This window comes from Cryphonectria parasitica (genome assembly GCF_011745365.1).
Source record: "Cryphonectria parasitica EP155 unplaced genomic scaffold M406scaffold_8, whole genome shotgun sequence".
Lineage (NCBI taxonomy): Eukaryota > Fungi > Ascomycota > Sordariomycetes > Diaporthales > Cryphonectriaceae > Cryphonectria > Cryphonectria parasitica.
In genome coordinates, this window is record NW_024468916.1 from 1,690,272 (window position 1) to 1,714,035 (window position 23,764).

Here is a 23,764-nt window from a genome sequence, read left to right on the forward strand (position 1 = left end):
GTACACAGGTTCGGGCTGCGACTCCTGTTGTTGTTGCTGCTGTTGCTGCTGCTGCTGCTGCTGCTGTTGATGATGGTGGTGATGATGATTTGGTTGTTTTTGTGTCGGAGTTCCAGTCCGGGCTTGTAGCATGGCAACATGACGGATCTCAGGAGCCTGCCCAGGCCCGGATGCATTTGACGGCTTGCGTGGGCGGGAGAAATGAGTTGGGGCCGAGTCGACAGTCGAGATGGATGATGTCTGGGAGAGCCTGGATGGTGAGCGGACAGACGACGACGTGACAGACACAACAGACGGTCGCGGGCTGTCGTTTGTCGTCGCCGAGGGGACCAGAGAGCTGGTGCGCTGGTTGATTTTTGGCGGTGTTGGTGTGGTGCTTCGGGCATGCTCGGGGATCGCGAGAAAGGGGGCCTGCGGGCTCAGGCTGGTACGGAATCTGCTCTTGGGCTGCGTGCGCACCGACTCCTGCGAGAGAGAAGAGTTGGACGGCCTTCGGTGCTCACTTGGACAGAAGCTGCTGTCGCGAGAGCCCACGCTGGGGATCGACGTTCCCGTCCTGGGCGGATCAGGGTAGTCGTCCTCGGAATCCGAGGAGAGAGACAGGACGCTGGTTGCGTTGGGGTCAAAGTCTGCAAAGCTCTCCGTCCTTTTGGACGCCTTGGACGTGCGCGTATGTCTGCTCGACACGCTGGTGGCGTAATCTCCCGAGGGCGAGGCTAGGGTGGAAGACGTCACAGATACGCGAGGATTCTCCGGAATGGTGCCACAGTCCTCATCTGGGGAGAAGGCAGGGAACGGCCGCCAGCCGGTGGAGCCAGAAGACGGCGAGACGTGGTGTCGGATCTTGGTCGCTAATGGCGATGACGTTGGCACGCTTTGCCGTGTGTTCCTCCTACTCGAAGCAGTAGCAGAACCCTTGAATTCTGCCTCGTAGTCCTCGTGCCCGCTCGGCCGCCTCGAGGATGGAGAAGATGGTTGTTCATCCTGCTGCATCGTGTCTCGAAACGACGTTTGTTCATAGTGCTGATAGAGATGATGCAGATTGCCTGTGTCGCTTGCGCGGTTTCGTAAGGTTTCGTGGGTGCTAGGCTCTGCGCTGCTGAAGGAGCCAAATCGCTCAGGCCGCGGGCTCTGGAGGCTCTTGAGGCTCTCCTTGGTCAGCTTCCTCCGCAGCTTCTTGTCACCCTTCTGATCGTAGCCCAAGGGTGAGGAGACTGGTGACGATGATGTCGACATGACCGATGGTGAACGTGTCAACAAGTCAGACCCGAGAACCATGTTTCCTCTCTGGGCGAACCGAGCCAGCCTGGACGAGGCTGCGTTTGGGAACAGGTGAGCTAGATCCAACCTGCTGGGCTTCTTTCTTGCGGATGCCGGCGGTGACGGCGCAGGGCGTGGCGATTCCATGCTCAGGCCGTCTAGGATCTTGTTCGGCGGCCCCTTGGCCATGGCTGAGTTTGACGTCTGCTGGGAGATGGACAGCGGCAGCTTGGTCTTGTCGTAATAAGACACGATGGTCGAGCTCGAGCGGCGCCTCCGCAGGCTCGAGGCGTCGGTCGTGGTGTCCAGGTTGTGGCTGCGTCCGCCACTGCTGGCATTCAACCCCAGCGCCCTTGGTAGTATGTCCGACTCTTGATCCCATACCGCCTTGGCACCCGTCTTGGGCCCAATAGTGATGCCGCTCTCTTCAGCATTAGACACAGCAGTACCCGTGGTTGTAGACTCCGAGACTGTGACGCTGATGCCGCTAATGCCAGAGACTGTGGAGCGTGTCTCCCATGGCCTCGACAGCTGCTCATGGGGCGAAGTAGGAGAAGAGGTCGCGTCGATGTTGATCTCCGCCGTGCCAAGGAGCTTCTGCGCCTTGTTGGTCATGGGCGCCGAGATGGACTGGACCTCATGGTGCTGTTGGTGGTGCTGCTGCTGCTGCTGCTGCTTCTGCCGCCTGTGCGGCAGAGGGAATCTTAACTTGGTGGCGCCGCCCATCTTCCAATTAGTCCACCCCCTCGCAACTTGGGAAATCGAGTGTCGTCCTTCCTTTTTCTCACACACACGAGCCCGGTGCTATCCTCCCGTTTCCTCCGTGCCCGGTGACCCTCGAGAGACCTGGCAGACCTTGTGTATCGCCAGTATATGAGTTTGGTTGCGGAGACGACTTTTCCCGCCCCAAGTCCATCCGAGGAGGAGGTGAGGTCTCTTAGATGTGACCCCCCCGAAACTTGAAGAAACCCACAGGGCACGAGGCGAAGAAGACCCCGGGGCGATCGATAGCTATATCAAGGGCGAAGATTGCGGACTCATTTAAAACATGCATGGAGGTGGAGCCGACAATAGAGCCTGGTCTACCGGGTCGTGCATGGACAGAAAAAGGGTGTGGATATATGTCCGAAGGGAAGGGTCCCGTGCCGGATGGTCGTATTTTTTGCTTCTTTCTTCTTCTCTTGTTCTTTCTCCTTTTGTCCTCTTCCCCTACCCCGGATATGAGGTCTCTGGAAGGGGTTCGATTGGCCGACGAAGAGAGAAAGACTGAGAGGGATAGAGAGTCGTCTTGTACTACCAGGCTGCTTGCTGTAGGCTACGGCCGGGCTGAAACCCACCCTTTTTTTTTTTTTTTCCGCCTAGAGACGCCTGGTGAGACTGATCCGTGTGCTGGGGGAAGAACTGCGTTGCTGGCTGGCCTGTTGCAGTGCCCTGAATCCTCTTGTGTGTAAAGGATCGGGTCGGGGCAACGAGAGTCGGGTGAGAGATCACATCAACCTGGTCGTCTTGGTGTCCTCCCCTGTTCCTTGGGAGGCCTGTTGGCTGTCCGTGATGACTGATGTAGGAGGGGTTGTGCCGACAGAGCAGGATAGAGACGCCAGAAGAGAGTATATGGAGAAAATAAGAGAGTATAGAGTGAAAGTATGAGACAGGGACAGGAACCGAAAGGTGTTCACTCCCCTTCCCAAAAGAGCCCAGCTGATGGCGATAATGCGAGAAAAGGGAACAGGAGGGTAAGTTGGGATGTTGTTGACAAGTGACCAGTCAATTAGTCGATGGACACGAGAAGAGAGCGCAACACGCAACTCGTCCGAGAAAAATAATCCCCGACCAGGTGGCAATGATCCCAGCAGAGAGTAACGCCGTGAAAAGCAGCAGAGCACAGAGGTCCAGAACAGCAAGACAAGAACAACCAAAATCCTTGTCTGGATCGGGGAGTGAGATCCACTCTGGTGGCCTCTGGCAATCTCACGAACCAGACAAAGCGTGACAGTTATGGCCAAGGGACTGGGGATATTGACGGATACAAATTGCGATTTGTCTAGTTCTGGAATGAAGAGAAGCAAGAATGGGAAGGGGGAATGAGCATGAAAAATTAAGATACAGAAAAGAGGCATGCAAAATTAAAATAACATCAGAAAGGGGAAGTCTTCGGCCGTGTCGATACTGTTGGGTGCTTGAAGTGACGTGCTAAGAGCAAAAGGTGGGACAGGATAAGATGACTTTTCTGCGCCCTGCCGAGGGGTCTGATGAGCCTGATGAGATTGACGAGCTGAACCTGGTCTGGAAGACGGACCCGGACCAGGACCAGATTGACATGATCACCAGAGACTACGACTAGAGTCTGTGAGCACACGAGTCCGTGAGGTTGGTGGGTTGGGCGAAAGAATGAGCCTTGGTTGTTGATTGACTCGAGGAGGAGGCCGAGGAAGGGAAGTCGGGGAATCGGAACTAGAGCTAGAGATGAAGGCCCAAGTCGTCTGCGATGCTGCTACTGCTGCCCCTATGGCTGTAGTACTTGATGGTACTGTGTAGTAGGATCATGGTAGTAGTGCGATAGTATGTACCATGACAGGAGGAGTATCATACTAAGTGAAAATAAAGAGAGGTGGTGGGGGGGGGGGGGCAGAGGGAGGAGGAGAAGGAGGAGGAGGATGGAATGGGGTTCATGGTGGCGGCGGGTCAGGGGTCCTCATCGTCGTTCCTCACTCTCTCTTTCCTCTAGAGCACCTGCACTTCTTTCCTTGTTGCCTTTCTTCTCTCTTCTTAATTGGCACCCTCACTTTTCCCTTTATTTTCTGCTCCTACTCACCGTCCTCACCTTCCCCCGCGCGAACTACTAGGGGTTGACCTGGGTCTGACCTGCCGTCCAAACTGGAATTGGAAACGCAGGAAAGAAGGTTGCGGATGGGGAAGGTGGTGCATCCTTGGCTTGAAGCTTACCCCTGACGCGCATAGACCAGGATGGCGCTGCTATTGACAGGGACACCCCATGCCTGGCGTTGAATTAGCGACATTTCCATCTGCAAGGCGGCATCGACCTTGGCCGCTGGGGGTAGGAAGCCCCCTCCCCAGCAATACTACTGGGCAGTGAGGACCGAGGACAGGCAAAATACCATAGCACCACCACGCACGCACGCCATGGTAACTCGACGCATTGGCATGACCTCAAGTATGCCTGTGGCAGCAGATTGCCAGAACTAGTCAAGACGCACCAAGATTCACTATTCAAATTTCATGTCAAGTCATACCATAGAACCCGTTCTTACTTGGGGAGAGATGACCCTTCTTTTTTTTCTCCTTCTTTTTCTTGTTCTTTCTCTCATCCCCTCTTCTTTTGTATATGCCTTCTAAGTGGGCCGTCAAATCTCGACCGTTCTGCACGCCAGTCCGAGTTATATCCTCTAATATAACCCGTGACAAGGTAAGCACCGCCCAGTATTATCCAGAAGGACGCCAGAATCTACTATGTACCAGCATCGACTCTTTAAAAGGCAGAGAGACCGAAGCTTTCGCACTGGTCACGTCGTACAATGCAACCACGGCTCTCTAGCAGTGCTAAACCCCTTCAAAACCCCCCCCTTTTCTCCCCGCAAGCTCACCTGCAATCAGCATATCGCTTCATCGCTTGTTTGACAATGGCGGGGTCTCGTGCAGAAATTAGGGCGGGCGGGACGGGCGGACACAGCTGTGGCCCTCGTACTCGTGCTCAAACGGGAGATCGTCACCAGCAGTGCCCTTGAACGAAGATAAGAGAGAAGGAGACAGAGACACGAAGAGCGAATTTGGATCTTCTGTGCACTCTCGAGCATTTATGACCATCACAACACGACTCCTGACTTTCAAGAGGGCGAGCAACCCTCCTGGTCACGCACGTGGTGAGCCAGCCAGCCAGCACCCGGAACCCACCAACGAGCACGGGCTACAGGCAGCACAGTGTCTAGTTGCGTGACGTTCCGGGGGCACGCATGTCTCGACCTGGGGCCCATTGCAGGGTCCAAGGGAGTTCGACCCGTCAAGGGCCGCGCGCGCACCTTCTCATCAAGAATTGTTTGTGTGGCGCCGGATCAGTCCGCGCCTGGCAATTGGCTCCTGTGCACGCCGATATCAAACATTGGCGCGGGCTGCCGAGCTCAGAGACTCATCCCTTGGGGGCCGCAAGATTCTGGTTCTATCGTAGTCATCTCGTCTGTGGCCCTGCCGGCCTGCTGATCGTGCTCAGCTTAGGAGGAGGTTGGGGGGGGGGGGGGGTGAAGGACGAGGGGGCGTTTTGTGTCCCGCGCGTGCAGCCTCATTCCGTTCTCCGCTTCTCGTGACCCTGTTTTGGCTGGGAGGAGAAAGGACGACTTCTTACGACCGGCGCCGATGGACGACGCATTGCCAGGGAACAGTACAGCGGCATGCACCAGGCGCAGATCGGATGCGTGCCGCTCCGAACAAGCATTGCTAGGTCATCAGACCTGTCTGCACTGGTGTTTGCCCAAAAGAACACGCGCAAAAAAGAAGAGCAGGAAAACCCAAGAACTCGAGAAACTTGTCTTGCCTCTGAGTGGCGCACCAAGGATGCCCAGGTATGTGACAAGCCTTGACTGCCGACATAATCACGACGCCCAGGCCCACAACCAACCAGGTCGGGAGTCGAAAAACAGGCAACCCTATGCCGTGTTACCTACCACCACCACAGCACGAAAGAGGGCGGGAGGATACCCGGTCGTTTGAGCCAAGACGCAGATTGCCGAGCGGAAAAAACAGCCAAACATGTTCGGGGGTGGGTGAGGTGAGCAACACGCGGCGCAGGACGACCAGATCGGAAACGGCGTCCTTCATGATCCGCGACACACGCGGCCCGGTCCCCCCTCTCAATGCAACCAGCCAACCTCCCCTATCTTTCTCATTTCCTGACAGACGTTACAAGCAAGTGTTAACAGCGCTTAAGATGGCGACCCGTCATGATGAATGCAGCGTCGATTGTCATCATTTTTTCCTTCTTCGATTCTTTCAATTGGAACAGTTAGACCAGATTCCACACAGTATAATTGTCAGAAGGGAGAGGAGAAAGGAGAGTGGGTGCTCTGGGCTGACATTCTCATACGCGACGCACCCAGCGTTGACCTCAACGACGCTACAGCACCTATCCAACAAGCCAAAGTTAAGTGCGTTTCCTCTGTAAAAAAGAAAAATAAAAAAAATAAAAATAAAAAAGGAAAGAAAAAAAGAGCACAAGATAAACGTCCCATCCTGACGAGTCGTGCATGACCCGTCCCTCGCCTCAAATGCAATATTGCAACAGGCAATTTAAAATCCTGTTTCTATTCTGGGAGATGGGCGTGGACGCAACCCCATCGGCACGCCACAATTTATTATCATTTTTATACCACTCATTCCAATAAAAGAGAGAGAGGAGGAAGGAAGGAGGGGGAAAAGTAACATGCAAACAATTTCCTTTTTCCCGCCCATCATAAGCTAAAACTACAGATGTATCCTGCCGGTCAGCCCGTGATCTTCATGCAGTGAATGAAGGTGCCAAGCAAGGCGTGAAGTGCATTTTACATCTCCCCCCCTTCTCGGGCTTGCCGTGGGCGTTCGGCCACAGCAGTGAAACGAGTGAGTGAGTGTCGCACGGGCCGTGTGTGGCTGACTATTTTCGAAATACGTTCTAGCTTGATGCGATTGGTGGGTTTGTAGGGAGGGGGGTGGTGTCACGGGGAGGAGGGGTTTGTCCCTTTCTTCTGTTTTTTTTCTTCCTCTTTTCTCTGGGTGCATTCTACACCTCAACGATCAATACTCGAAATGTTTCGCTTTACTTTCATATTGTCTATGTGGGTTTTCCTCTTCGTCTTTGCTGCCTCAAAATCTTGATGCGATACGCAAAGGAGAAATGGCGGAAACCACCACAAAAGGCCTGGTAATAAGTATTTGATATCTCCAGTGGAGAGAGGATCTTGAGCTCTTGAACTTCAGCGTGAAAAATACCTATACATACGTGCAAATAATATATAATATACAGACATACGTGCTTGCCATATCTGCCGATTTGCCTAGAATTTCATTGCTCGTCTGAACTCGTGACGGTCTTCCTTTTCTTCCCAATCCAGCGCAAGGTGTGGAAGGAAGAAAGAAAGAAGGAAAAAAAAAAAGAAAAATCAAGATCACACCATGTTCAATGCTACTGAATAGCCTTTAATCTCTCGCGCTGGAGCGCAACGCCCAGAACACCAGCTACCTCTCTGGCCATATCTGACTTCCTGCCCAGATACCACAAGGCTCTGACACAATTTTCGCATCTCTCCAAATTGCCCCTCTCCACCTCGGTGGCTACCACCGGGGCTTCGGCACTGTCAGCGGTCTGTGGGGGGGGAGCTAGCCTCACAGTGCCCTCGAGCAGGATGATGGCGGTCCTGGAGAAGGTACGGAGCAGGATCATGGTCCACGGCTCGGTCAGCAACGCGCCCTCGTTGACAGCGTGGTGGAAGGTCTCAAGCTCGCCGTAGTCGTCATGCCTGGGGGTCGAGGCCCTCGCCAGGTCAGACACGAGCATAACGCTGGACCTCCTGATGTTCGAGACGGTGGCCTTGTCGGCCCTCTGGCGCATTTGCCTGGTGCCGCCCATGCCGCGCTGGTCGACGATCTCGACGAGGTCGACGAGGAGCAGGGTGGCGAGCAGCCAGTGGCCAAACAGGCACACGTACCAGCTCTGCGTCCGCGCCGACAACAGCAGGTGATTGGCGACGCAGTCAGAGAAGAGGCCCGAGTAGATGGCCTGCCAGTGCGTGTACACCATCAACGAGTCCTGAATCGCCTCCTCGATGGCTGTCGGGTCCCGGTCCCGCGCGACCAGCGCCTGCAGCCGCGTCACCTTCCTGTACAGCAGGACCTTGACGGGCGCTGCGTCGGTGAGCTCCTGCGCAATGTCGTGGTCCGAGCAGGGCCAGCGCAGCGAGACCCTCTTGGTCTGTAAATCTTTGGCCAGTATGACATTCCAGCGTTTGGCCGTGTCGAGGGCGCCGGGTGCCGAGGCGACGGCGGAGGCGTCGTGGTGTGACGGGTGCGCTAGACTCAAGTTCCTGCTGTCTTCGTCCGCCACCATCAGCGGCCGCTCCGTCATCGCCGCCGAGATTGTGTCACACATGACGGCCAGCCAGAAGAGAAGGTCGATCGTTTTCCTGCACTCGGCGTCGTAGTAGCCGCTGCTGCCGCCGCCACCGCCACCGCCATGGTGATGACGATCGTCCTCACGCTTGTTGTGATGGCGCTGGACCTGAAGGTCGTGCAGGTCGACACGACGCCGCAGCACCTGCAGGCGGCGGATGGCGCGTTCGATCCAGATCTGCTGGGTGTCCTGACCCAGGATGTCCTCAACGGCACGAGCGGTGTTGCCGTCGTTCTCCTCGAGGATGTCGTCGGCATGCTGGCCTGCGTTCTCCGCCGCGTACTTCTGGGTCAGGCCGAAGATAATTTCGGCAAACACGACACGAAACGAGTCGATCTCGCCACAGTCATCCAACGCCCGGCGGGCCTGGTTCCAGAACGATTTCTGCAGGGTGCGGTCGAACTCGTCGCCCAGGTCGAGGTCCGGCGGCTGGTCCGACCCGTCAGGCGCTGTCCCTGGAGCCCACCGCGCGCTACTCCTCCGGCTTGCTTGCGCCCATTGCGCCGTGAAGGCCATCACGACGGCGTTCAGCGCGGTGGCGACCCTGCGCTCGTCTGCAGGGCGAAGACGCCGGAGCCCGAGGAGGTGGGCCTTCTGGTCAAGCTTGGTCACACGGCGATAGACACGATTGGACCAGTTGGGTCCCCACTCGCGCTGCATGTCCTCGAGGGTGGCCCACAGCTGCTGCTGCTGGCGGCGCAGCGGATCGGGAATGTGCAGGGCGGATGAGATGGCGATGGTGTTGTACGGACACGACTGCTCCGTCAGCCAGCACGACAGCGCCCCCTCCCACACGTCGTGATAGATCTTCATCATGGTCTCGCCAATCATGTTGCCATTGGCAGCCCTCGCCAGCCGGGCGTCGCTGGTGAGGGCCCACGGCATCGTGACCGTGGTCCGGGCCGGGCTCTGCGTGCGCCGGCGCTTGCGCGTCTGTTGCGCAGGCACGTCGTCAGACATTGTAGCGGACGACACCGTGGGGCTCGGCCACACGCCTCCCGAGATGCCGTCATGATGGTGGAGGCCGACTGTACCGGCATAGGACGGACTGCTGAAGGGATCGAGGCTGTTGTAGTCGTCGACAACATGCTGGCCGTACCCTGGAAGGACGCCAGAGACATCCATAAAAGGTGGGTGGTGTTGGTGGTTGTTTAGACAAGCAACTCTGGCGGCACTCATCGATGGCGCGCTGGTCGTCAACGAGCCATCGACAAAAGCGACATCGGACGCTGGGTTCGGCGGCAGGCTGAAGTGCTCTGGCCCTGACGGTGGGAAGGCACAGCCTTCAAGCAGGATCTGCTGCTCTGTAGCAGCCTGTCGCCCTTGGAAATGGTATGCCTGGTGTGTATCGAACGATGACGACGACGAGGGCATCGCCGCTGCTATTGCTGCTACCGCCTCCGCCTCCGCCGCCTCCGCTGCTGTGGGTATCGTAGGCCCTCCTAGAGGCCGAATGGGGATGTCTGTGGACGAGGAGGGTGACTGCGATCCAGCAGACTGTGTCTCGGCAGCCTGGCTCCCGGCCTGGCTCGCAGCCCTCCTCCTGGTGGGCGGCACAGCTGCATCATGAGATGCAAGCGCCTGTCTCTGCTTGCGCTGCTGCTGCTGGCTCTGCACCCACTCGAAGGTACATTGCTTATTGGTGCGGGCGCAATTTGTACATGGGCCGACGAAGTCGAAATCATCGTCTAGACCTGCAGGAGCGGGGACACCGCCGTGTTAGCAAGCCACTACGTGTAGCACCTCGGGCTTCATTTTTGTATGTTTAGGTGGCCCTGTATGTGCGTGCGTGCGTGTGCGTGTTGTGTGTGTGACAGTGCGAGGGAGAGAGACATACACACACATATAACACACACACATGCACACACTCACACACACACACACACACACACACACACACACAAAGTATTTGTCTGCGTGTGTGAGTGAACCGCGGCCGACAGTTGTGCTTGCCGCAACGTCTCCGCCGTCGCATCCACCACGTATGCTCAACCGCGGATCCGCCTCATCGCCGCCAGGGCAAGACGGGGTAAGATAATGGAGGGGAGGCGGGGAAAAAACCAACAAGAGAGCCGCAAGAATCAATACATACCTCCATGACTCGGCCTTAAACCGCCCGCCTCGGCCGTCGCGCGCTGAATCTGCCTGTCGCGAAGCCAGACTGCATCGCATGCTCTCTTTCCCTTCCTGCACTGATCACAACTGCTGTTCTGTCGCCGGCTCATGGTCTCTGTTTGGTAGTGGGAATACCCAGGTAATTCATTGCTGCTGCTGCTGCTGCTGCTGCTGCTGGGGGGTTTGAATGGTGGGTTGTGTCGGGCGGAGTTTATGCTTGTCGGAGGATCAGCAAGGAGCGGCAGCAGAGAGGTATGTACTGTAGCGCCAGTAATTACCAGCCTGTAGGGTTTGTTTCGTCTGGGTGCTGCTTGGACATCGGCGGCGCAATTAAAGTTTCAGGTTCCAAGGTCCTCTCCTTCTCCAGCCTCAGACGTGTGTACGTACAGGTGGATGTATCTGAGAGCACAGATAACATATAATGTACACTCTCCATCCTCTCGCCCCCCCCCCCCTCTCCCTTTGCCCCTCCTTCCCTCTGTCTCTGTCTCTCTCCATGCGCTAAGAAGTTTGTCATGCCCACTCACGCGGGCCAGCTGGAAGCTGCATCAGGCTGCCTGGGTTTTTGGGCCAGGCCTCGTTGGCACCTGATCCCCTCTGGCTCCTTGATCGCCACCGCATGCAGCAAGCATAACCCCTGACGTACGCTGACGATTACGCCGGGCCCGCAGAGTCGGGCTCCTAGGGGGGGCGATGGCGTCGCAAAGATCTGCGGGAGAGGGGTGGAGGGTACCAGTTGTCCCTCCTGGGCCCGCCACAACGAAAAAGGCCCTAAAATCCTCTTTGCGGGGAAGGTCCTAAACCAGCAGCGACTCAGGCGCAGGCACTTCCGGGCTGCCCTGGGGCGCACTCAGCTATTCCCGATGCAGCCCCTGGGCCTTGCGACGTCAACCAGATCTTGGCGCAAGCCCCTCTGCCGCCGCGACCAGTTCGTGGGCAGACCATAAGCTGCTGGGCGGTGTGGCCCTTAGTGTGAGTGATGAAAGCCTCCCAGCCTGCCCTCTGGAGAGCTCTCGTCGACGGTCCACTCCTGATTGATTCAAGGCATCGGACATTTTCTCGGGAGCAGATTTCGTGACAAGGGTTGCGACCGGATGATTTGAGCCGGTTTTTATACTTTTACCGTACAGAGTACCATAGTACATGCTGTTTAAGAGTTCAGCGGCCGCGCGGCCAGACGATAGATTTGCCAAGGTGAAGCTGCCACCACTGAATCACCATCTGCTATACAGACCTCGTATCCGGAGAAAGATCATCCCCTTCGTGTTCGAGATGGACTCGCAGCAGGCGGTGTGCGGCGTCTGGCAACAATGAGTGTGTACCAGCTGGTACTATAAATTATAGTATGTCTTCAGCAGTGCTCAAACGTCATTGCGCCAATCATTGCGCGCCCAGGAAGCTTGAAACTATCGACTGACTAGGCTCGGGGCGGGATTCCGTCCTCCTCGACCGGAACACATACTACTGGCATGGCAGTCTGCACGTCTTGATTGCCTAATTGTCGAGTCGAGACAACCTTGACTGCGCCGAGAGGTCTCGGGTTTTGGGTTTGCAGCAAGGATGAGAGAAGGATGCGGCTGATACCATTCGAGAGATCGAGATTCCTGACGACAAGGTCAGCGACACGGCGCGGACTCTGCCATCACGATTGCCTGAACTTTGCATACTCAAGACAGCCGAGTAGACTGGGCTCCACACTCAAGATTGTGCCTACCACAGTAGCGACGTCACTCCAGTGAGCTGAGCAGTGTGGCAACGGCAGTTCGGATGGATCATGAGGCTGAGATAGGGGAGGGACTAATCAGGGGTTTTGCTCACAAGAGGTAGGCCAGAAGAAGGGCCCTCTTGATGCGAGCAACCCGCCGTCCTTGCCTCCTGACTTCCAAGAGCTAATGGCTGATCGATGTGCGCGCTGTTGGGCTACGTAGTTCGGTCTTTGGCAATCTTTGAACTTCGCGTTGTCGTCGGCTCAGAGGTGCTTATCAAGGAATGATGTTGGCCTGGTAATTAGCTAGCCCGTGGCCGTACCATGGTACCAGACGACGGGTTCCAACCAAATAAAGTCGTTTGGATTGGGCTGGTTTATTCTAATTTCTAGCGGTTCCTGCGTAGAATGCAGCTGCCGCTCTCGAGTCCTCCATCAGGGGAGGAAGGCGGGAGGCGGGAAGGGAAGGAAAACGCTCCTTCCAGCGTATCAGCACAACTGAGTACAACCAACTCGTTCAGTCATCGCGTGCAAACATTCTTGACAATGTTGTCCTTTTCGGAGTGCCTGTCAAGGCCAGTGCAGACAACGAACAACATGAGCTCGGCGTTGTTCACCCGTTCAGAAGCTCCCCCTCCGCCCCTCCCTCTCCCATTGAACTTGGCCAGCCTACAAATCACTGACAATTTGGTGTTTCCTTCAAGGATGTTGCTTGAGACTATAAAATCTGGGCCCTCGGGTTTTGTACGCAGAACGAGCGGAAAACGCCTCCCAAGTCCTGTCGTGTACATTCGAGCCTGCCAGAATCACTTCGCCATTGTGACGATCCCACATCGACGGACAACACCTGCCTCCAGAGTCTTGCTTGACTTTGGCGCGTCCAGCTACTTCAAGGTGGCGGCCCTGTGACATTCGCAGCATTGTTCCCCGATCGATGACACTGAGTCCTGGCCGGTCGCCCCTGACGACATGCCCCAGCCTCGAAGTAGCCCGCGCGCGATCCGCACTCTGGAGCAAAGACCCAACCTGATGGCTCGCCCCCATCGAGTAACAGCTTCTTGGGCTGTGGAAAAGGAGACGACTTTCGAGGTGATGTCTTTCTCCCGGAGGCTCGAGGATAGTGGCGGTCATCTCAGGCTGCACAACAATTTGATGAAACATGGACACTGTACTGTGGGCGATAGACTTGCAAGAAACATCCTTCTGGCCTGCAAGCAGGCGGGTCACTGCTGTAGGAGGATCATCCTCCAAAGCCCTGGAGCCAGCAGCCTTGCTATATGGAGTTTTGTCGAGGTTGCTCTTGCTTCCAAAGCCAGGAGATACACGTACCACCTCGGTCCCAAAAGCAAATCTGTCCAAGCAGTGCTTTCCAAGGCCATACAACTTACCTGGCTGCTCCCTGTGGTGAGTCATCTGATGGGTTGGCCTCTACCATTGTCATAGCTGAAGGAGTGGTGCAAGTCAACTACCTGTTCCTACCTGTCTTCAGCCTCCCACAGCTTCGCAGAAAGTTGTTGCTGGCTCCTTGTCAACATTCAAAATGCTGTATGTTGATCATCTCGAGTTCATTCTCAGCAGTATTGTCTCTTTTGCTCCCCAACTGGTACTGTCCATGATTATAATGTCGATTTGGATACTATGTGTGGATTCTATCACTGACCGCTACTTATGATCTCCATGCTGCTCATCGGCGTGCGTGTCAATTCTGTTCAACACATTTGCACCCTAGCTTCACACATATAGAAGAGGTGCCCTTTCTCTTGCTTTTGCGTTTTCGCTTTCATGCTAAGGTCAGGTTGTCTTATGGCCCGAGTACAAGGAGTTCCTTTCTCCTAAATATTGTCAACAACGGCTGAAACTGGTAATCTGCAAGAAGGCTGGCAGTATGATGCCCATATTCAACCATGTTTCGAACATTTGTTTTCCGTTATCTTGAGATATATTCAGTAGTCCTCAAGTGGCTCTTTTGATAACATCATGTATATGTCTTGCAGACATAAAGTATGCTCGGGCAAAATAAGCTCATGTTGCTGTGCGCTGAAGAGGCAAGAGGCAAGAGAAAAGAGGAAAAGCCACAAGGCCGATCTACCTGTTGGCTGGCTGCTCACTTGGCCTCGCACATAAAGTGCTTTGTATAGAACTGCACAGCCTCCTGACTAGGGCGAATTACTTGTAGGTGTTAACAAGTTAAGTATAGCGGAGCTATTGGTCTCTATTAGATGATGATGGATTATCTTGAGTTGATCAAATAACTTCTCAAAGTACAAAGGTAAGGCGTTAGTCCTGGTGTAACAGTCATCTCCAAGACTTTTAGAGCCCTATTGAGCTTCATGGCTAAGCAACTACTACAATATGACAGCACCACGGACAGAGAACCAAAAGCGACACAAAGTTCTAGGGGGGGAAAAGTTAATAAGATAGGGATGTTCAGCCTAGTACACGTGGATCAAGAAAATCATGTAATGCACAGGTTGTCATTTTCCCTTTATCACACGCAAGCAAGTCTATTTAAGAAAGCTTGCAGTGTCTTTCACTTTCAGTATTCATCACCGCTTTCCCCCTATCTCTACAAAAGCTACTACCTCGTACACGCAAGGAATCCTGTCTTGTACCCGAGAACAATCAGGATGGGGTGTGAGGAGGCTCAAGCCTCAACAATCCACATACGAGGCTCTGGAAGAGAACCTCAAGATCATGCCTAAAGCCCCGGCACTTGATTGACCGTACCATGAAAATGATTTCGAAAACAGAAAAAGAATATTTCCTCAAATCACGTAGCAATGTGTATCTGTTTAATCTCGAACGCTCCGTATTGGGCACAGCGGCGTGTGTACGGGTGCGGTCAAGAACACTATGATGCCCGGTCCCGAGCCGCTTATATGTGGGTATTCGGAGATGAAAGACGCCGGACAGGTGCCGGTTCAGCATCTCACTGCGTCGATCGGGATCCCTTGCCCTGCCCATCACGAGTCACCAGCAGCCGCTCAGATTGCACTTGGGCATCAATTTCCGGAGGGTTATCTCCACGCTCGCTTCTGTAGCTCCTGCCCAAAAGATCGCTTTCCGAGCGCAGGAGAATTTCTTCTTTTCTTTTATCCCCCTTCAATTTTTCCTTCTTTCTTTTTCTCTTTTCGTTTTGTGCTGTGATCTGGATTTCGTCTGTCTTCGAGGTGTCTATTGTAACAAACCAAACTTGTCCTTGTCCCGCGGCGAGTCATACCTACAACACATACACACGGACAGTGGGCTGATATCCTTTCTTACAACGTTTGCTAGCGCTCCCTTGAAATGCCTCCGGGAGTTCACAGTGGCGTCCCTCGACAAAGCACAACCCTCCTCGAGACTCATGACCTGCTGCCCAGGCTTAGAGTTGCGGAGACAAGTGGTGTGATGCGTTGGCGGTCATGCAGGTAGTCCTGCTGCATAGCCAACAAGCTCTCGAAGGAGGAGGGGGAGAGGAGAAGGAGGAGGGGGGGCACTGGAGCCTGACATCGGGATTCCAACAGCACTGGGCAGCAGCAGTAGCAGGAGGAACATGCTTATCCATACCTGCCCAATGAGAGACACTGCGGCCTCGGGGCTTTTTTCTTTCTTTTTTTTTTTTTCTTTGGTCTCCTGTGTTTCTAACTGCAGGCCTGCATATTGACAGTACATGCTACGTTCACTCTGCTTGTTCGATCGCAGCAGGCATATATCTACGCGACCCAAACCTTGTGCTGAGGTATATCGGTTGACTCCGGCCCCAGCCCTTGATAGGCCCGTCTCACCGGTACGTAATGGTTGTTTTTTAAGATGGCTTCATTTCGTAATGGGTTGGTCATCAAACAGAGACGTGCCATGATCTTCGTAACCAAGATTCTCTATCCTGGAGGAGATGGGCAAGAGATATGGGGAGAGGGGGGGGGGGGGAATGCATGACAGTGAGGCCGCCAACACCCACCTCTTGCAGGCCTTCCTTCCCCCTTCCTCCCCTCCTGGGGGGAAATCGCGTGGCCCGCACAGGGCACGAGCATTGTTCGATTCCTGTTGCTGCACCCTCGATGCGAATCCCACCTGCATCAAAGGGGGGCCATTTTTTTTCTTTTTCTTTTCTGCAAGTTGCAACGTGCAATCACCATCGAGCCAACCCCACCTGACACAACGATGCATGATGCGCTAATCTGTACCGGCTGTTGTTCATTCACGTTCAAGCCCACTGCAGGGGCTAGCTAGTACATAGGAAAATATCATAGTAGAAAAGAGGGCGTTTGCTGCCGCCGCCGCCCCGTAGGGGCCTTTTTTTTTTCCCACACCGACCTTGCGTTGCGCATTATTTCCCCGTAAGCCGCTGTGACATCGTGTTCATGCCGGGGCCACACGCAAGCGGCCAATTAGGCGGCCAGAAGATCATCGCATGCATGCGTTTCTTTCAATCCCCTGAAGAGGGTGGGGGGCGGGGGGCCATGGCTTTCCAGATTCGCTCCGGCTTGGGGTTCGCGGCTCACCTTGCTTTACAGGCCACCGTAGCCGCTTGTTATTGCGATACGTCTCGGAAGTGGAGACACTCTTTTCTGAACCCTCATGTATAACAGACCGGGGTAGTTTATGATATAGGGGGACTTTTATACTGTACTATGAAAGTACTGACTCGAGGCCCTGCCGCGGCCTATGATTGAGCATGTATAATGTCTGTATGTATGTATGTTATGTATGTATGTATGCATGTATGTGTGTGTGCCTGTGTGTGCCTGTGTGTGTGTGTGTGTGTGTGTGTATGTGTGCACACGGCTTGGGCTTGCTTGCTTTTTCATCGCAGTCCACGCCAGGGTCTCGATTCTGAATTTACCCGGAGGATTCGGACTCCCCAGTCGGACTCGTTATAACTCAAAAAGCATAATAATTTCCCGAGTCTAGCTATCAAATTGTAACACTGCATTGATCTGCGCTCACCAGAAAATTCATACCCAAAGCTACCGGGCCCTACCTAGAACATTCCTCCCACTCCCGCCCAGCCCCGGCGATCAAGTTCTGGGCCCTGTGCTGCACAAGACATTACTCGACCGCTACCACTTACTCTTTTCTTCTTGTTCTTTCTCTTACTTTCTATCTATATGCATGCACTCCAAGGGAGAGAGAGAGAGACGTGGTCTGACACCCTGTCATTGTGTCCACACGCGAATACTCGGTAGAAAAGATTCACATACCCGTGGCACACCGCCCATCTGCACAGTGAAGTCCACCTCTGCCGGCGATGAGGTTCAAAGCAGCAACGCTGCAGCAAGGTCCAGTCCATTTCAGGCCAGGTGACGTTCATTGTCACACCTTTCGGGAAATGACCCCCTGCCTGGGCCTGATCATCATTTCCGTCAGTGGTGGTACCGCACCCGAATTGGCATTTTGCTCACAGACCCCCTCTTTGTGGAGCATTTGTGCAGTCGAGGTGTGATGGAATGTGCTCAAAGGGGAGGAGGAAAAGTCAGGTGAGAAAGAGCGGAGATCTCTCCAATGAGCCAAAACTCTTGGGAAATCGGATCCCGAAGTTCGAACTGCTGCTATCCTATCACGTGGGTCCCCGTCCCCGTCTCTATCGTCTGAATGGCGGACATGGCTACGCATATGTCGGGCTGCATCGAGATCACTCGCAGAATGAAAGAGCAACGAGTGTGGTACGGCGCTCCCCTTGCGGTGCGGTGTTGTATCGGCCAGGCTGCGCGGCTTCGTCAACGCGCTCCTCTATATTCGCTATTTGTCCACATAGCAAGTAGTTATGCGCCCCGGAAGATGCTGCCGGTCCATTCCACACGATAAACGGCCCACTTCGTCCTGGTGCTACGTTGATGTCCGCAGATCACCGTTGCGCCTACGCCTGCTTTATTATTGCAAAATCCGGCCCGCTAGAGTCATTCCAGCGAAGGACGAACAAGGCTCGATTCGTAACCAAGGTCGCGACAACTCTGGTCCGGCGCGTGCCGAAAGCGATGGTCTCCCCTTCTTTTTCTTCTCGACGTTAAGCAGCCACAAAGGGTTGCCTCAAGTGCCGAAAAGAAATTGATCCTTACAAAGAAGACCGGCTTCTAATCATCATCATCACTGGCCAACGTTCTTGTTTCTGCTGGCAGGCCTAGAAAAGTGAGATTACATACCTTGCCTTCAAACTTGTCAAGCCGGCTTTGCTACGACTCAGAAAAGACTGGAAAGACAAAAAACGAAGACAAAAAAAAAAAAAAAAGGACAATTCGTCGCATCTTGTATAATGATCGTTGCGACCCCGTTGCGGACGCTCATGGAGATCAAACCATGGGTGCGCGCTTGCAGACCTTCAAGGCACAGGAAGACCCGCCTTGAATCTTGACGGATGATTAAGATATGAAGCCAGACAAGGTAGATACCCTGGAGCCTCTTGAGGCACATCTTGGAGAAATCGTACTTCAATTTCGCTTGTCGTTCAGCCCTGTGAACTTCCTGGCGGAATGCAGAAAGTTATTAGGTCGGATCTCCTAGGCGCCAAGGAAACTTGGCTGTGACCGAAAACCTAAATATCCGGGTAATTGAGTCCGGGGCCCGGTATCAAGGTTGGTAATGAAAAGGTTAAACCAGGAATGCTGGTCTCCCAAGGAGACAACGCTTGCCAGTCTGTTGAACCTCAAAACATGTTGCTTCTTCGGTTCATGTTGCTGTACATTTGTTGTCCAAAGTCATGCATGCAATCACTATTACTGATGAACCATCATAGGGCGAGCTCAGCCCTGAACGAGAGTTGAGAAACAGCAAAGTGTGTTGAGAAGTCTCAAGGAGTTGACAGAAGGTAACCTGGTATATACTGGTTCGGCTCTTGTTTCTCATGCCCCCCTTCTTGTCATGCAAGCATGTATCGGTATCGTGTTTTCAAGTGCTGTTCAAGCATTGTGTGTATCAGCAAGTTAGAGTCACTCGGTAGAAGGGCTCGTCATGCCAAGCTACAGGCTCGTGACTTGATAGAGGATGATGAAACCGACAATGACGCAGCTTTCATCAGTAGATCTGAAAGCCTTTCTACCAAGACAAAGTCGGTTACACTGTGGGTGCGGTGATCATCTTTGCGGGTCATACTGGCTCCGGAACTAACCTCTGTCAATATGGCAGATGTTCCAGACCCTTATGTACAAGAACAATGACAATGCAGAGCTGTGGCTTGAAAGACCTACGTGGCGCAATGCACATGCCACAAATGAGGCGCCAAACTTGAAGGTGAAGGTGGCAGGGTCTGAATCGAGCAGTGCTGAATGTCACGAGGGAAGACCCAGCAATTGGCGCAGTGAGGAAATCATGCGCAGACATCGACCCACGGTTTCCGAAGAACGAATTCAAGACGAACTGTCGTCAGATGAGGGCACATATCATGGATCTTGGTTCAACATCGTCTGAACCATCATTGTGGATCTCGTGGTTGGCTCGGTTCCAGCCGATGAGCGTGATTATGCAGAGGTCGATTCGCCGTGATGTACAGCAGATCGTCAAAGCTTTCATGCGACCTAGACGACAAGACAGGGGCTCAAGCAAAAGGAGACACGAGAGAGAAGGGCCTCTTTGGAAATGCTGCCTGCCATGACATGACAATATGCTGATTTCCCGAACCCTGCAAAACCTCAGACTGCGATGATGGCAATGGGATGATCAGTATCGTCAGATGAGGACATAGGACGAACTTTGACGTTCGGAACTCTTGACCGGACACACGAGACTTTGGTCTCTTTACCCGTCGCGCGAAGGTCTCGGAAGCGGAGCACCGAGGCTAGCCCGGCATTAGATGCTGTGCTGGCCTTGTGTTGTCGGCGGCCTGTTCATGCGTGACAAGGTCCTGATAAGCAACGACAAGACTGACTGTTTGCGAAGATGATTGCATAGCGGATACCGCCTTCATCATGGCAATACTGCGACTCCAATCGGAAGATTTCAAGCAGCTAGCCTGCCCTGTGGCTGGTCTAGATCCCACTCCCCAGGGACCAACAGGGCAGAGACTGCAACGATATGTGATTGAAGACAAGAGGGCAACGGTGGGCCGACAGGGGATGCCTCCCAACATCCTATGGCAGTCGGAGAAAGGCGAGGGAGTGATACATCTTACCGTCTGCTGGAGGTGGAGGCAGGGCGTTCCGTCTGGCACACCGTGTTGGGCTGCAAACAAACGCATGAATGTTGAAGTCTGATCAGTGATGACACACATTGAACAGGCGCTGGAGCTTTCCTCACCGTGGATAGCGCACCGACGTCAGAAGAACTGAGCTCGGCTCCCGGAACTGTCGCACCATCAACATCGCGCACTGGGGAGTGTTCCGGCAATTGGACAGCCCTGCGGGAGGATTCGCATGAATAACAGGATATGCAGTCACCTGTCCCTCGGCATCTAGACTCGGGAGCTGATAATGCATTGACATGACGATGTATCGGCTGAGGAAAGACGCAGAAATCTTGGCCAGATTTTGCCTGAAGGAAAGAGCAGGAAAGGATGGGTTGTGAAGGGGGGGGCTGTGCACAGATCGAAGTAGTGCTGGGGTGTTGGGGTCTGTATGCATAAAAGTGATGAGTACCTTTTTCGGCTGTGTTCCGCTCCCGTGTGTATGAGGACGGAAAGGACCGATCGCTATTTTATTTTCCGACCACCTTCCCCCCGCCTGGCCTTGAACCCCTTGTGGACCAACGGGCCTCGACAATGTTTCTCGAAGTATGAGGTCAGGGCCAGGACTCAACTGGATGATCAGCCACCACAGCCTGAGTGAGGGGAGAAAAGAGGAGAACAAGGAGGAGCAGGAGAACGAGGGCTCCTGCCTTAGACTGTCTTCTGTTCCGCTGACGACTGAAGCCTCGTCAACCCTCATCAACTCATGGAACACGAGCACCCAAAGCAATCTCGGCTGTGCGCTGAACTCCCCCAATCGAGAAGCTTTCTTGATAAGTTCCGAGAATTAAGAAGGCATTTGGTGGCATTAAACCATATCTAGTAATAAATCCAGTGGTGCAAAAAACCTTCTCATTTGTGATCTACCATGGTACCAGGACATGCCGTCAATACTGCTGCCGTGTTTTTTTCCCTTTTCTTTCTTTTTCCTTTTGTTTTCTTGGCAGGCACTCCCATCAAAGGTATTGTCATTTAGCACAGTGCTATACTATGTACTACATACTTCATAAGATTATGGTGGTGGTAGTAGTAGTAGTACTATGGTAGTTGCACTATGCACCATGCAGTACGTACCCTATTACGCAGTAGCGTCTAGTGGCACGTCAGGGGTAGAGACAGGGGCAGGTGCAAGGGAGCTCAGGGATCAGGGATAAGAGCGCACAGATTCAGGGACCAGGCCTAAGGAAGAAGTTCGGCGCGACTTCCCTGACCTATAACGGACGAGGAGCTTCTCTGTTGAGCTCCGGAACGGGTTAGACTTTGTGACTGCTAGTCTTGATTCTGCAATGCACTCTGCACTGCACCTCACTTTCATCACCCACCCACGACTTGCTTTTGCCTGTGCCCGCGCCAGACCTCCCCGCCTCCTTGCGAAACTAACCCCTCCTCTCCTCGCGCGCTTTCTCCTGCGCTCGTCACAATCACGACGGAATAGCCTGGCAGAGGTCTCAAACCTCTATTTCCACGCCCCAAACCCGCCCATCAGGGCCACATTCAGCGCCCAGTCTCACGTACCTAACATAGCCACTGTCACCACAATGGGAAGGAAAAAAAGAGAAGAAAAAAAAAGAAGAAAAGCGCTTCGGAATCGACTATCGACGGATGATATGGCCGCTTTGAGGACAATAGTACTGATCTTATAGCTTTGCTATGACCTTCGCGCCCGGCAGCCCGTCCATCTCAATCCCCTCGCATTCCTCCACAATCACGGCTCACCGTACAGCAGACCAACATGATCGCCGTCACGCAACTCAGCCCCACGACCTAGCGTCTTCGATATACTATAGTAGATTCTGGATGCCCATATAGGTGGACCTTTTCCATCCGGCTTGCCAGCGACCCACTCGAGCAATGAGCAATCAGCGCGCTGACGGATAATGGGGCCTCGTCAGACAATCTGGGGGTGGTGGTGGGTGGGTGTCTGGTCCCGGTTCTATCACCAAGTGCGGCGCCCAGCCGCCTATGACCACGACCCTGTCGATACCACTACCACAGTACAATGCACAAGCAAGCAGCAGTCGTCACAGCCGGTCTGGACTCGGGTCTTCACGAGAGAGACCCCTCGTATGACTTGTGCGGCTGGCTCGCGACCTTCTTCTCCTTCGGCCGAGGTCAATATCCGATTAGGCCCTCTCTGGCCTCTCGAGACTGCGAGTCTTGGGGGGAGGGCAACGAATGTGACAAGTCATACACATGCTCGCAAAGTCTAAAGGCACCCTCTCTTCGTATCGGTCCACCCGTCGCTGGCAGAGAGCCGGGGCTTGTGATGGGACTGCTCTTGGCTCATGCACATCTACATTCCGTGGCCAAGTTTTTCTTTCTTTTTTTCTTTTCTCCTTCTCTTTCACCTGTCACCCTCGCGGCGATCTGCGGGTCCACCGCCGCGAAACCTTGGTCTGCCATATCTCGTCAACTGGTGCACGTGCAGGTGGATGGATTGGCGGGTAACGTTCGATAAATTCTCCTTCGCGTATCCAGATACGCGACCCCTGCCGGGCGAACGCCACCTGCCACAGAGGTACCATACGGCAATGAGAACTGTTACACCGTCGTTGGATGGCATTTTGGCCTGGTGTTTCTGGTCATCACTCCTGCCCTCGCCACGACAGGACACGACAGGACAATAATGGGAAAGCACAGGGCCATAGTCGAAGCGGCATCCCCGTCTTGCGCCCCCTTTCAGGAGGCTGAGAGCCTCAGAAGAGCGACATTTCTCCACCAGGGCAGGGGCCGCTTTGCTTGGTTTGACAGATTTGACATGCATGATGACAGGGCTTGAGCAATGCAAGCCGGGGCAGCAGAGGAGGCCCTGACCCGTCTTTTATCAACCAAAACTGCCAAACCAGCCGCTGTTCATTTATTCTGAGCACACTTTTTCGAATCCTGGAAACTGACCCCAGACCCTCTGTCGTTGACTGCGATTTTGACGTCCCAGACAGAACCCCTTGCAGGGTGGGTTCCGGCTCCATCCGCCAAAAGCCAATCCCTGATTGCCTTCCCGCCATCGACCCATGGGTCCATCCATCCCATCCATCTCATCCATCCGGCAGGACGGAGGACGAAGTTGGACCGAAGAAGATCATGATGAGGGGGGGCAACCACCGTCTCTCATAGTGGGCAGTGACAGAACATTGTACGCTGCAGTGGCTGATGGGCAGCTTCGCAGCGAGAACCGGAAGTGCCCGTGATCACCGGCAGGGGGGGAAGGCCAACAAGATCTGTCGACTAGCTGCCATTGTCTCAGCACTCTGAAGCCATCTGAAACATTCCGACGCGTGCCTGGTACGAGACAAGACTTTGACGGCGCCGTGAGAACCTCGAGAGACATCTCTAGCAACGCCGACGTCAGCATTGACGACTACCAGCCCCAGCGCGGTCTGATCGACTGTGTTTTCTTTGA

The 23,764-nt window shown here is 54.2% G+C and overlaps 2 protein-coding genes across 2 annotated transcripts; one reads left to right on the plus strand and one right to left on the minus strand.

The window, feature by feature from the left end:
• Positions 1–7,426: 7,426 nt before the first annotated feature.
• Positions 7,427–9,295, minus strand: M406DRAFT_342380 (uncharacterized protein; the record flags this gene model as incomplete). The annotated part of the gene is made up of 2 exons (XM_040921769.1): positions 7,427–8,447; positions 8,499–9,295. The coding sequence occupies 2 exons, from the start codon at positions 9,293–9,295 to the stop codon at positions 7,427–7,429; spliced, it is 1,818 nt and encodes a 605-aa protein (XP_040772593.1).
• Positions 9,296–13,199: 3,904 nt separating this feature from the next.
• On the plus strand, positions 13,200–14,628 carry M406DRAFT_333677 (uncharacterized protein; the record flags this gene model as incomplete). The annotated part of the gene is made up of 5 exons (XM_040920861.1): positions 13,200–13,634; positions 13,720–13,775; positions 14,379–14,402; positions 14,493–14,499; positions 14,590–14,628. The coding sequence occupies 5 exons, from the start codon at positions 13,200–13,202 to the stop codon at positions 14,626–14,628; spliced, it is 561 nt and encodes a 186-aa protein (XP_040772594.1).
• Between the last annotated feature and the right edge of the window lie 9,136 nt (positions 14,629–23,764).